This window comes from Clarias gariepinus, chromosome 11 (assembly GCF_024256425.1).
Source record: "Clarias gariepinus isolate MV-2021 ecotype Netherlands chromosome 11, CGAR_prim_01v2, whole genome shotgun sequence".
NCBI lineage: Eukaryota > Metazoa > Chordata > Actinopteri > Siluriformes > Clariidae > Clarias > Clarias gariepinus.
The window spans coordinates 9,040,242-9,054,970 of record NC_071110.1 but is presented as its reverse complement, the minus strand read 5'-3'; the positions used below and the strand labels follow the sequence as shown (position 1 = coordinate 9,054,970).

The 14,729-nt window shown below is 38.4% G+C and overlaps 1 protein-coding gene across 1 annotated transcript in view; it reads left to right on the top strand.

The window, feature by feature from the left end:
- Window positions 1–6,851: 6,851 nt before the first annotated feature.
- st14 (ST14 transmembrane serine protease matriptase) overlaps window positions 6,852–14,729 on the top strand; it is a 44,281-nt gene continuing 36,403 nt past the window's right edge. Inside the window, exons 1-3 of the mRNA XM_053507533.1 lie at window positions 6,852–6,857; window positions 9,208–9,355; window positions 10,297–10,472. Coding sequence (XP_053363508.1) covers window positions 6,852–6,857; window positions 9,208–9,355; window positions 10,297–10,472 — 330 coding nt within the window. The remainder of the gene's footprint in view (window positions 6,858–9,207; window positions 9,356–10,296; window positions 10,473–14,729) is intronic.

Here is a 14,729-nt window from a genome sequence, read left to right as displayed (position 1 = left end):
GCATAAAAAGGGGGAAGGAGAACAAAATGTAACGAAAGTAAACAAACAAAGCTGCATACCTTGCTGAAATTGGTGCTCGTTTCATAACTGAACTGTAAGATTAAACATAAAGACTCTGCTCTTGTGACTTTTGTTGATCCAGTAAACAGTACTAGAATAACTTTATTAACTTTCACCTTCCAACCTGTTTGTATGGGTGTGTGGGTGTGTGCGTGCGTGCGTGCATGCGTTTATGTAGCGTAGTTTCATGTATCGTAGATTAGTCAAATAAATTCTTGTTTCTTTATAAACAACCTATGGACCTATGGAGGTATGGTGCTTAGGATGTGCAGAGCTGTGGGAACTGCAGAGGAATAAAGTTGATAAGCCATACAATGAAGCTCTGGGAAAGAGTAGTGAAAGCTAGAGTGCCGAGAGAGGAACTGTGGTGGTGTATGAGGAAGTCTGGAGTGGCAGAGAAGTATGTTAGAGTGGTGCAGGACATGTATGAGAGCTGTAAGACAGTGGTGAGATGTGCTGTAGGTGTGACAGAAGAGTTTAGGATGAAGTTGGGTCTGCACCAAGGATCGGCTCTAAGCCCCTTCTTGTTGGCTATGGTGATGGATAGAATGCCAGATGAAGTTAGACAGAAGTCTCCATGGACTATGATGTTTGCAGATGACATTATGGTTTGTAGCGAGAGCAGGGAACAGGTGGAGGAAAATCTGAAGAGATGAAGATACGGTTCCACTAGGTTAGCCGTAACAAGACAGAATACATGTGTGTGAATGAAAGGAACCTAAGTGGAATGGTGAGGCTACAGGGAGCAGAGGTAAAGAGGGTGCAGGACTTTAAGTACTTAGGGTCAACGGTCCAGAGGAATGGAGAGTGTGGAAAGGAGGTGAAGAGGCGGGTACAGGCAGGTTGAAATGGGTGGAAAAAAAGTGTCAGGTGTGTAATGTGACAAAAGAATATCAGCGAGAGTGAAAGGAAAGGTGTACAAGAGAGTGGTGAGACCAGCGATGCTCTACGGCTTAGACAGAAAAGACAGGAGGCAGAGTTGGAGGTAGCAGAGATGAAGATGTTGAGGTTCTCTTTGAGAGTGACAAGGATGGATGGGATCAAGAATGAATTCATCAGAGGGACAACCAATGTTAGATGTTTTGGAAATAAAGTCAGAGAGGCCAGATTGAGGTGGTTTGGACATGTTCAGAGGAGAGATTGTGAATATATATTGGTAGAAGGATGCTGAGGTTGGACCTGCCATGCAGGAGGTCTAAAGAAAGACCAAAGAGGAGATTTATGGATGCATTGACAGAGGACATGAAGTTAGTTGGGGTGAGAAAAGGAAGCATAGGGTTAGGTGGAGTTAGATGATTTGCTGTGGCGACCCCTGAAAGGGAACAGCCGAAAAACAAAGAAGAAGATTTGTCTAAGCTTAGAACATGGAAAATGTGTACTGTCATAAAATTTTAGCAGTGCTGAAGAAAATCCAATTATTATATAAAGTGCTTGGCCTCTCCGAATCAACACTACTCTGTGGTACACTCGTAGAACAATACATATTGGCCCCTATTACAGTTCTAAAACCTCCTACTGTATGTACGTGTGAAAATCAATAGGCCACACAAATGAACATATTTTCAACCATTCATGCAATAGACAAGGTGCTTCTAAAATAACAAAGGGCTTGGCCTTTCCACATCAGCACCACTCCGTAGAACACTCATAGAACAATGCATGTTACCCTTATTACTGCTATGAAACCTCCCATGTGATTGAGAAAATAAATAGAATACCCTAATGGACATATTTTAAACTGTGGTCACATAATAGATAATGTGCTGCTTAAATAACAAAGGACTTGGCCTCTCCAAATCAGCTCTACTCTGTAGTACAGTATACTGATGGAAATGACCAGTATTATGTTTTATGAGAAATAAAGAACCAGTGCGCAAAGCCTCTATCATCATCTTCTACCGAAATTCTAGGGAAAGTACTGTATATAACACAACTGCAGGCTGATTTATCCATTTTGCAGAGATTTGTCCTGCAAAATGATTTGTCATTTGTACTTTTTAACAGAGTTTTTTTCTAACAGCTTGTATACATTTTTGCACCTTTTGCTAAAAACATGCTTTCCTCTAATATGCCAAAATGGATTTACTCTATTTTGCAGCGAAACCCTTTATGTAGACACGGATCTGCTGTATATTAAATAGACCGAAAACTTGTTTAAGTTTGCAGTCACTGAGCTTGTGACGACCAATGAAAAATGATCTGTCGTGTCGTGTCATGGTACTTTTCCAAATGACTGGCACAGTCAACGATTACTGTACTCCAGCCTGAGCTGCCCACTGTCGGTACAGTAATGGAGTAAGCCGGTGACCTTCTCTCTCTCTCTCTCTCTCCCTCTCTCTCTCTTATAGTGTTTAGAGGTCACTTTCCGGTGATAGATGAGGTAGAGGGACGTAAATAGATTATGTAACACGCTATTGAGAGAGTCAGATCTCTTCTCCAGCCTTGACAAACCATGTTATATAGTACATTTGCGACATTGCACATATCAGGGGTCCACAAACGCTTGCCATATATTATTTGTACAGTGAGACCAGTATGGTAGTTTGTTGTTTAAATACAAGTGGGCCGATCTCCAGAGCTTGGTGTGGTAGTGTTTATTTTGATATCTGATGGTGCTTTGTGCAGATTTGATACAAGGCCGTACAAGATGTGGATTTGATGTAAATCATCGGTTGGCTGTAAGTTGTGGTTTTAAACCAAAATGGTTTTGATAAACCTAGGTTGAGGATTGATGACCAAATAGCAAATTCTGCCAGTCATCACTAACTACACGCTTTTCCTTTTGTTGATTCGTCAGATTGACGGATAGGCCTTATTTCAGTAGTTAATGTTCTACAACACACAAATAAGATGTCAGACTGGGAAACTGAGAATGTTGGTGCAATAAAAGTGCATCCGATTTGTGATCCTGATTTGTTTCATATTTCCTAAAAAGACACTTCTCTCTCTTTCACATCTGTCCGACCCAATCCTGACGCATTTTGTTACTGCTCCTGGCATTCAGAGACCTCACCCAGACGTCTACTGTGTTCAAAAGGGTAATGACTGAAATATCAGGTGTAAGGTTAAGAAGATTGAACCACAGTCAGAGCACTCTCACATTGTCACTTAGTACCAAACACCAAAGTATCTTACTTTCTAAAATGTTTGTGGTTTAAAGAAAAAAGAGAGCAACTCCCAAGATAACTTTGTCCTGAAATGATAGCTGTAGTGGTCTAGACAGAGTAAAAAGAAAACATTAAGGACGGATAAATGGATGGATTTTAGGAAGGATTCAATGAAGGAAGGAATGAAGGATGAGAGAAAGTAAGGACTCAGTGAAGGAAGGAAATACTTAGTCAATGAGATGAATAAGTGACTTGATGGAAGAAGGAATGATTAGAGGAAGAAGAGAATTGAAGAAAGAAGAACTAATGAGGTGGAGGGTGGACTCATGAAGGAATGAACCACTCGGTAAAGAAAAGAACAATTTAGTAAGGAAAGAAATGACAAAAAAATTGAATCAAGCAAGGTGTCTGTGAAGGAAGGAAGGAAGGAAGGAAGGAAGGAAGGAAGGAAGGATAGACAGGGTGAAGAAAAAGTGGAGGAAAAGGAAAGAATCGAGTAAAAGAAGAAAGGAACCAGAAATCAGTGAAGGCAGCAAGGATTTAGTCAGTTAAGGGAGAAAAGAATGAACCACCGAAGAGAGGAAGAAAGAACGTAATGAAGGGAAGAAAGAATATATTAATGAATGGTGAAAGTAATGAGTCAATGAAAAAATAGATAAATTAATCAATGACAAATAAGCAGGAAGGAAGGAATCAATGATTAAGGGACAGAATGAAGAAGTGACAAAACAAAAAGCAAGAAAAAAAAGAATGAATAACAGAATCGATGCAGAAATCGATGCATCAGAAACAAGAAACGGTACAAGCCGAGGGAAAGCATTACAGTAACCATAAAACAGGCCTCACTCCAAGCCTATGTTATTAATATACCGGTTTAAGGTGTAGATAAATAAAATATATTCCAGGGTTTCCCACAGGACTTGCGGAGGTAGCCAGCGGATCAGGAGGGGGCATTACTTGCCAAAAAATCATCTACTACTTTACATGCAACAAACAATACACATGACCTTTAACTCTATATTTAGATTTATTTAGTTTTTTTGTTCATTTCACATTTCAGATATCCAACCTACAAAACCTCTCCATTTACCAATATGTGTAGCATAAGATAAAGTGAAAACATAAAGAACCAAACACTTTTTGAGACACAAATATGGCACTGTTTGTCAGAGCAGTTTAGCATTTTTTTGCATTACTATGTTTTAATTAAGTACTAACGTATATACAGTATGGGGCCAGGATTGTACAATATTTATCCTATATCTTATAGTTTTCCTTAGACATATCCTTTTCTAAGGATTTGATGAACTGCATTTAATGCTAAGGTTGTTTCTGTGACAAAATAAGAGTAATACTAATAATGATGATAATTTTTTGCATATTTGCAACTTCATTCTGGCAGCAGTAAAATCTACACGTTGTACAAGTAATGACTTTGTTTGGATATGACATCAGAAAACCCAAAATGCACAGTGTGATGTCTAAAGCCGTCTCCGTCTACACACACCGGCCGGACTTCCATACAAGTGTTTTTTTTTTTTTTTTAATAGGTCAATGACCGATGCTGTGTCGCAGCTCGTATCCGTGCTGCATGAGTTTTATTGATCTTTCTGGGTTTTATGAAGAAGAGCTGTGCACGGTGTGAAACTGTGTTTCTTTGCAGAGCATGCGCGGCCGTCAGTACACCCTTTTTATTCTTTTTACCATTCGCGATCAATTTTTTTTATTTTAGTAGTGGACGTTACACCACTCTCACGCTTCCGCTCATGTACCCGTTTATTTTACCTTCCGCAACTAATGAATCAATCGCGGATAGCATCGTTCTCCCAGACAGAATTTTGATAAGGGTTAGCAAATATACTTAGGTTACACATCAATATTTAATATATGTATTTAGTAAATGTATTCATTCATGTATAGTCCACATCACCTATTCTGTAAAGGGTCCCAGGGGCCTAGAAATTATACTAAGGAGCTTGAAGCACAAGGCAGGAACACAACTGCCAAACCACTGCAGGGGGAAAAAAGCACATCTTTCATCTTCTACACACAAAGTTGAAACGCCAATCAGCCTACACTGCAATGTCTTTGGACTCTGGGGAAAACTGGAATACTCGGAGGAAACCTACCAGACATGAGAACATGCAAACTCCATGCATGAGTTTAGCTGCAAGATTCTAAGCTCTGGTACCTCCAAGGTACAGTAACGGGGCTAAAAACAGTCCCTGTAACCCAGGAGATTATTTCAATGTTTATATTCTATGAATGGAGGTATAAAACTTTTCAAACTCTCTGCTGACTTGATCTGTAATTCCAATAAATCAATAATAAACTGTTCATTTTCATTTTATCTGACTCCCACTCGATCAAAAGCAGAGATTTCTTTTATGCAGTGCTATTCAGGCATTCTGTTTAGAGAACTGTCTACTGAATAATTTTGTATTATTTAAAAAAAAAAGTACACCGGTTAGCTTTGACATTTTGACCACTGAGAGGTGAACTGAACGAACTTTATCACCAATTATACACCAGCAAACTAGTAACAGGATGATGGGTCCCTCTAGGCTCACCCATGCTCATCGGGACCAAAGGCCAGCCTGGCCGATTCAATTCCACAGAAAGGCCAATGCAGCAAAAATAAACAAAAACAAGTCAATGCTGGCCATGAACCAAATCGCCCAATGCACCACAGTCCGCCATGCCTGAGCCCAGCAGTCAAAGGGCCCAACCCTGATGACCCAGCCTCAAATTCTCTCGTTCCTAATTAAATCCAGCACCCATAGTATGCAGCAGACAAACAAGTCTAATCCATAGTGGCCCCACCTCACAACCCACAGCACTCAAAGGATCCTCCACCAATGTCCTAGTGCCGGACACCACAGCACATCCCATGAAGCCACACCGGAGCATACGAGGAACCTAAAATCTAGGGTTGGTGTTTATTGTTGTGAGATTAAGTTTAATGTTAAAACAGCGAATCATTTTTCAACTTCAGTTGCTCAATTGACTCCTGTGCGTCTCTAATATCAGCTTCTAAGGCACCACACAATGCAAGTGCAATGCAATCTGCTTATTCACTCTTGGTCAATTTCCTTCTGACGGTGTTTTTCTAAAGCCTGTTGAACAAGATTTTTTTTTCGCTTGGTTTAATTTCATGTGTGCCAAGCACATTATCTGACAGCCACTCCCTCTGAGCTGATTTACTGCCAGTTCTTAAGTTTAGACAGTAACAATGTTGTGACCGTCATCTCTTAGTGCTGTTTTTTTTTCCTTCTTCTGTAGGCTAGATCTTCTTTTCACAAGGAGATGCTATGGATTATGGCTTATTAAACAGAAATATTATGATTATAAAATACTTTTGAAAGTTGCTCTAAATAGGAATGTTCATTAAATGTAAAAGTTGTTGACTTGATAATGTGCAACTCTATGAGATCAACAACCTGATGAATAAACCAGATAATTATTCTATGACACTATTTGGTACTATTTGGATCTATGAAAAGGTACAGTCAGAGTTTGGTGAAAACATCACCTGGCCAGATAAATCTTAACTTGTGCATTGAGATGCAGAGGGTAGAATTTGAATTTGACATTTGACATGGTTGATAAATGGTGTTGGAAACGTTGTGCATCCATTTCTGGATCAACTTAACAACACAAGCTGTCTCAAAGTGGTCCATGAACATGACGGTATGTTCAACTTACTTCAATTATCTTTTCAGTCACCAGGTTGGAATTCAAAACAAACACCAATAGGGATGTGGCAGAATGGCAAATCTAGGATGACTGGTGTGCAATTTTAATTACCCTTGCATGACCTGTTTAAAGGATTTTCAGCATGGTTATTTGAGTAACTGTAGTTTTCCTGTCTGCACAAACCTTCTTATAGAAAGAAGTGTTGTTGAAAAACCTAGCAATCATTTGTCCTATATTTTGAGCTTGAGCTCATCTCAGAGAAGCCAGGCAACAAGGTGAGCACAGGGAGCACGCATAAAACAAGGCAGAGGCAGACGCACCCATATCTATACTATACTGTATACAATTTGGAAATGCCACATAGCCTTAATTGCACAAGGAGCGCATGAAGCCTCCGATTTGTGTATGTAAAGTTAAGATTACAACTCCACTATGCTGGAATTGCTAAGCACTAACTCATCATAACCCACTGTATATTATATACAGTAAGCTATATAATTTGGTTTCTACCGCGACTGGCTCAACTGAATCTGTTCATCATGAATCTGAGTTGAGCTGAGTAAGTCACACCCAGGTCTAAATATGATAGGTTGTAGGAGCAGTGATGAGACAAAGTTATGTAATCACCGAAGGCACAATCTGCCATTACAGAATCCTTCTATATTAATAACATTGCCATGAAATGCATTTATGAAAGTAAAAAATATTAAAAACTAAAGATAATGCTTATTTTGCTATAACAATAATTTAATTAATCATTACAAAACACATATACTGTCCTTGTGTGTCAATAAGCATCAGGATATGTTTGTGCATAATATACAAGAGTGACTGTAGTTCCGACCGAGCAATCTGATTGGACCAGAGGCAGTCTGTAATAATATACGATAAAGACATTGAGACGTTTACCTATATGCATTACTCTGCATCACAGGTGTTCTAATAACATTTCTAAATTCTAAGTTTTAAATTGCCTCAATGTTGTTTTATTTATGCTTAAAGCAAGCTAAAACGCTGTAAATATTGTCCATGTGTCAGGCAGAATTCCCAAATCGCTCTTTTAAGGGCACTACTTGGTGTGTGGAACAAGAGATTGTACACCCTAGTGTGCTAGCTTATAATATAGTAATATAATATAATATAATATAATAACATGCACGCAATCAAAACTAATAAAACTTTTCGCCTTCGCAGGTGTATATATATATTTTTTTATTAATTAATTGATTTTTTTTAAGAGTTGCCTGTTGATTGTATTTGTGTGAGAAAGAGAGAAGGTTTAATTGGGTTCGTAGTTATTGCTTATTCATTTTTATAATTATTTTTTAAAGAAAACGTTATAAGTTATATGTTATAAAGTACAGTTTTAGCTTTTCCCTCAGTTTTTACCAATGTTCTACCAATAATTGAAATTATATTTTAATCGGAATAAGGGCTCTAGGTTGTTGATTTGGGGATCTAAGGATCCAGGTTCGAGCCCCACTGTCGCTGGGTTGCCACACCCCATCCTACCCACTCATTGCATGCAGTGCGGGTTCCAAACTTGGTTAGAAAAAAAGGGTCTTCACTGTAAAACCTGTGCCAAGTTATGTGCGGATCAAATGGTCCGCTGTGGCGACCCCTTGGCGGTAGAAGCCAAAAGTAAGTTTATTCCAATCAGAATAAAACAGCATCATGGGAGGACTTCAGTCATAACTGACTAGTCTGATCTGGCCTGATCAGAATAATTTTTTAATCAGAATGTGCTAAATCGTTCAGTATGTAAATATTAGCCATGTAAACACTTGATCCGATCGCTCCTTCTTTTTTGTTATATTTGGCAAATTTAATTTCTCACAGTGGGTGGAATCACTCTGTGCTTGTCAACAAAGTCTCATATCAATTAAATGCTTTGTGCATGTAAACGGCATCTTATTTGAACAGCATTCGTGTTCACAGTTGGATGATTAATCTCCTTCGCATTGAAGAAATATTGTCCATGTGTCGGCAGACAGAGACAGACCTAACCAAACTCTCGAAAACCTGGAATGCAAGAAATTCCACTCTGATACCCACAGCTGATCAGGTGTTTTTATGATGCAAGAAAAACAGGTTGAACAGTTAACCACTAAACCATGTTTGAGCTTGTTTTCAGCACGGAAACTGACAGGAAAGTAACGTATTATGATCAGATGCTTGTTATTCATCTCAGAGTGCAATATTTCATAATGGAATAAAAGTAGACTTTGTTACATTTTCTGATATTCCTAAACCTTTGGTCACATGTCAATCAAACTTTTAAACATGTACCCGTCTCTCTCTTTCCCTTTCTCTTACCCCCCCCCCCCCTCTCTCTCTTTATCAGGGTCAAAATGAAGAACTCACCTTCATAACACGGGAACAGAAGAGGCCCTCACAGAAGAAGAAGAAGACAGGGCTGGTGGTGGCAAGTGTACTGCTGCTGCTGCTGGTCCTGGCGGCTGTGGCTGGATTTCTCATATGGTGGTTTGCTAGTATGAAAGTTTTTCAATTTAATTCGTTCCTATGACACTCTGACCCCAAATAATATGTTTAGTGTTCAAAAATGGGTCTATGTATTAGAAAAAAAAACTGTATTAAAAAAATAAGGACCCTTTTAATATATGGGGTTGATTAAAGGAAAATTTTAAGGCATCCAATAATTCTGTATATTACTGTATAAACCACTATTTGCTTCGTTCTTTAAGAATGATAATTAATGATATTTATAAGCCATGGCCCAGTATCTGATGGTCATTGGAACAAAGGCAGTGGCTGCATTGCAACACCCTTGATGATCCTAATAAGGAGTGGGACTGAATCTGGGGAGAGAATTTGAGAAAAAAAAAATAGAGGCAAAAAGAGTAACAGGCACAACGTCTGGGTACCAGTCACAAAAAGTGAGACACATAGTCCACAACTCCTTTATAAGGACTGACGGGACTAAGAGTGACAGGAAGTATAGTCCACAATTCCTTTATTAAAACTAACATGCATATAGAACAAATATCCTGATATGTGTTATACTGTTATACACAAATTGAGAAATGTCTTGCTATTTGACAGCAGGTCAGGCCAAATCATATTCTTTACTGCTCTAACAGCATAATTTATTCTTTCATGTTCAGATGGACAGTGCGAAATTTCCCGCCATCAAGAGGAACCTCGATTCAGTTTTAACTAATTTTATTTATTTAATGGTTTTAACATTGGTCATTCTGAGGAGGCGGATTTACAGAATAAAAAAAACATAAACATAAAATTTAAGGAAGTGTTTAAATTTTTGTTTAGTTTATGATCATAAAAGTTCATTTTTCTTGCTGGAGACTCGGGTACCAAACAGTTTTTGGGATTTTCAGTTCTATACAATTTAGTGACTGTAGTCACACACCATAACACATCTCTCTTTTTTTTTTTTTATTTTTTATTTTTTCAGTCAGGCCCAACTCAAAGCTCCAGGCGGGCACAGCGTCTAAAATGGAAGCCCAGCGGAATTTGGGAACGCGAGTCTTTAGCGGCGAGATGAAGCTGATAGATGCCACGTACAAGCCTCAATACGCGGACCCCAAAAGTACAGAGTTCAGAGAGACAGCTGATACACTGCAGGACATTGTGAGTTTCTGTATTATCACACCTTTTCTTGACTGTGATGAAACCTCAGGCACACGCTGAAGAGTATTCATGCCTCAAACTCAAACACAGAGTATACAGAAAAATAATTAAATATACAGATGAGGTGGCCAAATGTGACTAATAATGTTAATTGAGATCCTACAGTGCTGTTTTTCTATTGTAATCCTGAGCGATTGATGTAACGATGATGCTTACAGTACCTTTGAAATTCACCTGGCTGTGGTTTTATTTATACAAGATAAATTTGCAGGGCAGAATTATAACCATCTATTTAACTCCAGCAGAGGGTGCTACAGATACTATTTAGGATACCTGGCATCCCTTTTTTTATGACATATCTTTTATTCTGGATCACAAGACATATGGGTCAAAGACGAACAGGGTAATATATTTATGCATATTAATACATTTTCATAATATGAACTGCCTTTGAAAGTTAAAGAAAAAAAAAAGAACATCTTTGACCCATATGCACAAGTATGGGTAGGATATTAATTGTACTACTAAAATACTCCTAGTAATACAATACTAATTAATCATTACTGGTTTAATAAAATGGTTGCATTACCTAAGAAAAATCCCAAAAGAAAATATGTTTTAATTGAGAGAAAGTCACGTTAACTGTCTGCCATGGCGTTTTAGACTACGCAGTAATGTTTCACTTCAGAGAAAACCTGTCTTTTAATTAGATTGGGGGTGAAGTCACTAGACTTCCTTTCTTTTGCTTCTCTTTTGGAACTTTTAAATGGTTTCACTTTTAAAGGGAAACGAGTCTATCTACTGGGCAAAGATTATTTTAATGGCCGACCTGTTCTGATTTTCCAAGGCTGATGGTAATAACTGCCTCCGTTGCACTATGCTCTATTTAACACCCGTGTAAAGCTGGTATTATTTTTAGTGACTGCAAAATCAATCATGGTTACAGCGGCAAAGTGGTTCAAAAAGGAGAGTTTTCATACGTTTTTTTTTTTCTTTGTTCAGAGCCTGAGGAAATCATTTTCTGAACACGTACACAAGTCTCATTATGATGCGGTTATTTGAAGGAATGAAAAACTTCTCCAACGGGTCATGCGATCCTGCTTTCGGTACCTTTTACATCAGGTTTATTTTTAAAATACTATAACCTCAGTTTAGTTGGAATATCTGTTAGTGTGTTTAGTTCTTAAGTCACTCCGGTGTTGGATTCAGGACCGTATAATCTCTCAGTCACACAAGTCATGCAAAGATAATTGTGATGAAATTGAACTGATGAACCTTTCACAGCTCCTATTCAGGTAAAAGAGGCTGAAAGTAATATTTTGTAGCAGAAAGATCACACACTGCTTTAAAATTCATCGTGAGTGATTCATGCTTTGTAGTTCCGACAGCAAGACGGTTAATAATGGTAATATTGCACTGGATGGATCATCCAAAGTTTTTACTGGTGTAGAGAACCTTAGTCTTAGAAAAAAGGTTTTTCATGATTTTCTGTGTGCAGTGCTGGCCAATAGTATGAAGACAACATATGCCATGTGTTATAGTTCTCCTTGTGCCCAAAGCAGGTGTACACCTCCGCAAAAAAAGGGCTTACAGCAAATGCACTGTGAACCTCTGCAGGCATGGATTGAGCGAGTGACACTAGAGTACCGCAGATTTTTCTTTTTTGACTCTATACCCAGCCGGATCCAGAACGTTTTGAAGAATAAAGGACTTCTGAATAAAAATCGATTGATGTATAGCAACTTAATAGCAAACAATACAAATGACTTATATTGTGGGCCCCTGAGTGGCGCTGCGGTAAACTGCTCGCCATATCATCTTGAGTTTGAATCTCAGGTGATGGTGTAGCCTCTTGCAGCCGGGAGCCGAGAGAGAGCTCTCTCAGAGAGGAGGGACTTAACACTTTCACATAAATCATGGCTCTACAGCCAATCAGAGGCATCTGGGAGCTCATGCAAGCGGAAGGATTGCAGATAAGACTGTCCTCTGAGTGTGCTGCGCGTTGGTGGCGTCACTTGGCTTGGAGGAACCATGTGATAGGCTTTGCCCTTCCTGGTTGGTAGTTGAAGCCCTGATGATGGGTGGGAGTGGCCTATGGAAAAAATGTAACATTAATAAATAATGAGTACGTCATTAAAACATTGAAATTTTGCTTTTGTCTTAATAATTTTGACCACCACTCCATGTGTAGTTGTATGGTTTGCTTACGGTGGCCCTGAAGTGCAAAACAAATTAACAAAACTGAAAACAAAATAATAAAACCCAAAACAAAATAAAAATTCATAACCAAATTAACAAAACGGAAAACAAAAAAACTAATATCGGACTGGCCGAAAAGTGCAATACAAATTAACAAAACGGAAAACAAATTAACAAATTCAAAACCAAATTAACAAATCCGAAAACAAAATAACAAAAACTAAACAACAACCCCCCCTCCAAAAAATAAATAGTTTGGGTTTTGTTAATTGGATTTTAATTTGTTTTCCGTTTTGTTAATTTGTATTGCACTTCTCGGCCAGTCAGATATTAGTTATTTTGTTTTCCGTTTTGTTAATTTGGTTTTGAATTTGTTATTTTGTTTTGGGTTTTGTTATTTTGTTTTGCACTTCAGGGCCACCGTATTTGCTAGATCAAAGGGTTGATCCTATTTAAGGAAACTTTGCTGACTTTTACAACTGAGGAACCATTTAAAGCTTAGGGTTTAATATGTAAAGCTACACTGTGCGTTCATATTGTATAAGGTGAAAATTTACATTTTCCTAACCTAATTGAGCAAAGGCAGTAGCTTAATTGTTGAAAATAATTTCCACAACAGCAATGTTCTCTTGCTGCTGATATTCTAAGAGCCTGGAAGTACAAGGATTTTTTTTTAAATGTTAGTACTCCACATTTCATTTAGAGTCCAAACTGAAGAACTTAAAATGACAGAATTATTATGTATATATAGAACCTTATTTCTGACGTCTGTAATTACTTGGAACGCTCTGAATCACCATAGAAAATTATGAAATTGCCGCTCATTAAATGTGCATAAATTTGCAAAACAAAACAGCAACATTTATTAAAATGGAAGAAAATGGAAGTTTAGAATATAAACCACTTTCTAGAGATTTAGTAAGGGCCATGAAGCTAAAAAAAAAAAGAAGAGAAAAATCATGGTAATACAATGTGTAGGTGCAGCTTAGTGCAATGTTCCCCAAACCAGTTCTCAGCTGATAAAACTGACAACTTGGTACAGGCGTGTGGGAAGCTGGACCGAAGGAACCGTAGGAGAAACACTGACTGAGTGACAGACCTATACTGACCCCTAATAATTTTTAAACGGCACCTGAAATTAATTCTGACAGCACTAAAACTCTATGTGCATTGTTAGCCGATCACCTAAATTAGCCCCCCATGCCAGCATAAATGATGGCTAAAATAGCAGTAATTAGCACGTCTCTTAGTAATTATTTCCTCTGTGTTAATATTTTCTCTAACACGAATGGGACACTGTGGTTTCTACAACTCTATTTCTACCCAAGTTTCAACGAAGTGCACTTGAGGTTAGCAGCCCATGCTGACTTAAGTGTAATTCGACACCCACCCCCTCCTGTTTCCCACAACACGGTATTGGGCGGAAGGTGTGTATGCAACAAGTCTCTATTTTGCTTGGTGATCTGCTAGCTGACATGCACACAGATGGATGTGCAACGCGAACAGGTTCAATAATGGACTCCATTATGCTGATGTTCCATTTTCACAGCCATCTGTGATTGCTAAAAATCTTGAAGTGCTTTTGAAGTGAATTCTCATTAGAATGCAGGGCGTTGTTAGGAATATACGAGGCCTTTCCCTATTTAAAATATAACGGGTTTGTAGCGGTTAATCTTTAAAAAGCTTCAGAAGTTGAGTTGTGGATGATGTTTTTTTTTTTTTTTTTCCTTTCTTTCTTTCCCGTATACGATGACATCATGGTCCCAATCCTCTAACACACTCTCTACTGCTCTAACACACTCACTAAACCCTGTAATTAGCTGCTGTGCCTTTGAGCAGGGAAATAAATGATCAAACTGCACCGGACTCCAGTCCTTCAGCACAGGATTTAACGACCTCGTGTAGAGAGGTTGCTATCATTTGGGTACTTGAATCGCAAATTGAATGTTACAAAATGATTACTATAAGATGACTTGTCCGGTTCACCTGGTTTTCACATAGGCATGTGCTGATATAAACCTTCATGCTGTGATAACAACCATTTTGTTTTATCCTCAG